The sequence below is a fragment of the Cyprinodon variegatus genome, unplaced genomic scaffold, assembly GCF_000732505.1.
Source record: "Cyprinodon variegatus isolate N-32 unplaced genomic scaffold, C_variegatus-1.0 Scaffold1639, whole genome shotgun sequence".
Classification (NCBI taxonomy): Eukaryota; Metazoa; Chordata; class Actinopteri; order Cyprinodontiformes; family Cyprinodontidae; genus Cyprinodon; species Cyprinodon variegatus.
The window spans coordinates 9,295-12,360 of NW_015152092.1; the positions used below are offsets into that span (position 1 = coordinate 9,295).

The window sequence follows — 3,066 nt, forward strand, 5'->3', positions numbered from 1 at the left end:
GCGCCATAGACCTCCATTATTTGAATGTCAGCAGACAGCAAGAAGCCTCCCAGATCTCCAGATGCATTTGAGATATCAAAAAAGTACTCCAGAGTGTTGTTCAGCATGGGGGTGAGTAGAAAATGAAGGCTAATCATGTTTTGGGTGTACTATTCCTTTAATCACACAGTGGCATGAGACGTTTATTAAACAGATTCTTCTTCATATTGTCTATGATGTCAATAAAGGTTTTATTTATCTGTTCAATCATTCATTTATTTTATTTAACAATTAAAAATATACTTTCTCCTAATTTGAAGCCATTGTTTTGAGGGTGTACTTCATAAAATCCAGAATGAGTGGGAGATTGATTATTGAATTATTGTTTTTTTTTTTTTTTTTTTTTTTTACAGAATTTTGACTAGAAATGTTCCTTTAATTTTTTCACAGGTTTGTAAAATCTAAACTATAATTAAAAAGAACAATTAGTAAAACAGTGCGTGACATTAAGGTCCTGAATAAAGCGTTTGTCCTATCAACATATAAAGGACCTCAATTAAAACAGTAGTAGTAAATAAAGTTGACTGTTTAACAAAATTTTTATTTATAGTGAACAAACTCCTCAAAAATGATTAAACTGATGAAAACTTTCTGAATTGTGTTCTTATTTCAAGGCTAGTTTTAATAATGGTGGTCTAGTTTATTTAACTTTTGTGAAGAAAATAAAAGGTTTGATTATTCTTTCATTTATACATTTTTAATCCCATTGTTATTTTTTTCCAGTGACCCACTCCCTGAAGTTTTTCTACACAGCATCGTCTCAAGTCCAAAACTTCCCAGAGTTTGTGTCTGTTGGTTTGGTTGATGATGCCCAGATTAATTACTATGACAGCAACACTCAGAAAGTTGTTCCGAAGCAGGACTGGGTGAATGATGCAGTAGATCCGCAGTTCTGGGAGAGGAACCTTGCAATCATTCAGGGTACCCAGCAGGCCTACAAAGCCAACATTGACATTGTAAAGCAGCGCTTCAACCAAACTGGAGGTTTGTGTTTATTTTACCATTGATTGTTTTTGTTGTTGATTAAAGGAAGCAGGATACACAGTATCCCCCTCACACACAGACACACACACACAAAAAAGCATAGATTAGACACTGATACGTAGATATTACAGAGCTTTGGATCTAACTTAACTCTGCTAGATGTAACTTCAGATTATTAAGAGGCCAACAAATGTTTTGTTATTTAATATAATTAATGAATTATCCGTAACCAAGATCAAAACTGATCTTAGCGACTCCATAGCAATTCTTGTCGCTTGAGAGGTAGAAATGTGGTCCTGTATGTGTATGACGCACTGTTGTCTTGATCAGAAATGCACACGGAATCCAGGAATAAGCTTTGGTGTTTTAATCCTACCCAGAGGCTTATATAGTCACTCACAACAGAGTTTAACACTTCTATAATTTTCTCAGCAGTTATCAGTGATATTAAACCTGGTGTTTATCACTGAGATGGTCCCAGTATATTTAATAATCCTCTCATGTTTTTACTTTATTTATTCTCAAAGAAATAATTCTAAATTATTTGGGCCTAAAGGGTGGTATTAGGTACAAATTGTTACCAAGATTAGTTTCATCCTGATACAAATTTTTAATTTCTGATACAGTGCCGATATCTAATTTTCCATATATCAATATTAACCTGAAATGATATCAGGATGAGTCATACAGACTTTTATTATTCATTTGCGTGAAATAATGTAAAAAGTTTGATCAAGTGATTCTCATTTAAACAGAGAACAATAACAGGAGGAATGAGAACAGCTGAGTCATTTATTAGTAACCAATGGATTAAACTGTAAACAGTGTTTCTATCAGAGCCTTTAGCTGCAGCCTGATTTATACTGATACTCATTTATTAACTGATATTGAACCAATTTATTATATCAATGTGTGATTGGAACTAGAGCTGGGCAATTATTTGCATTTGCAATATAATCACAATTTGATAAAATGCAATTTTCAAATTACAGAGGCTCTAAATGTTGGTCACATTACATTTAACAAGAGTAAGACACATCGTTTCTAACTGCAGTCCTTTAATTGTTGAATACACCTAAATAGATGTGTAATGCAGTTTGCTTCCAAAGAGAAAAGAAGAGAAAGTTGCAGCTAATACTGCAGATGCATGCATGCAAGTAGCAGTAAACACTATCAAAGAAAGGTAACAGTAAAGTCCTGCAACAATGGACTGGGTTTCAAGGCAAAGACAAAAAAAACGAAACCCTGGAATAAAGCATCTACAATCTTATGGCTAGTGAAAAGGAAAATCAAAATAAAATCCTAATATTGGTTAAATAAAATTGCAATTCTTTCTTTTGGCCGAGTCTTTCAGCCCTAATCAGAGCATCACTAATCTTGAATATTCTATAACTTATAAACAGACATTTGGTCAGGGGTGTGCTAACTTTTATATCCACAGACTTATTTAGCTTTTTGTTCAAAGCCAGATTATTCTGTTGATAGAGTTAGGATGAGCAATTAGGGATTTATTTTTTTAACAGTGTCTTGTCTGATGATGTGGAAATAAGAATAATTGTCTTGATGCCAAAAAGAGACCGACAGATTTTACTTTCACAAGTGAAGCGGTACGGCTATCGCCATAGTGTTCCACTTGATTCATGCATATAAATTGCTTTATTATAATTATGCAGGGAGTTTTACAGATTATATGGACACTGCAATGTAAATAGAATAGAAGAGGAAAGCAGAAAAAAGGAGAAAAGAAGAAAGAATGAGGAGATAAAAGGGAAATAACGATAAAACATTTTCAGTCTGCTTCATCACGTGCAAAGAGATGTAAAAAGAACAGCACAACAAACAGACATAGTATGAGACATACAATAAAGTAACACCTAGATACTATCGCTGAAGTAGTATTATTTAATCTGACATGTACTCTATGTTGCCTGAAGATAAGAATATGGGCTTTCTGTATGGAAGTGAATCAAATCTCTAAGTAGTTGGAGCCAAGCACCTGTAGTTTGTGAGGGTGCACTTGTGCATGTAAAGTTTATCCATAGA

The 3,066-nt window shown here is 33.7% G+C and overlaps 1 protein-coding gene across 1 annotated transcript in view; it reads left to right on the forward strand.

Annotated features, from left to right (window-relative positions):
• LOC107104175 (major histocompatibility complex class I-related gene protein-like) overlaps nucleotides 1–3,066 on the forward strand; it is a 51,700-nt gene that overhangs the window by 4,016 nt on the left and 44,618 nt on the right. Inside the window, exon 2 of the mRNA XM_015404117.1 lies at nucleotides 763–1,023. Within this exon, the coding sequence (XP_015259603.1) occupies nucleotides 763–1,023 (261 nt within the window). The remainder of the gene's footprint in view (nucleotides 1–762; nucleotides 1,024–3,066) is intronic.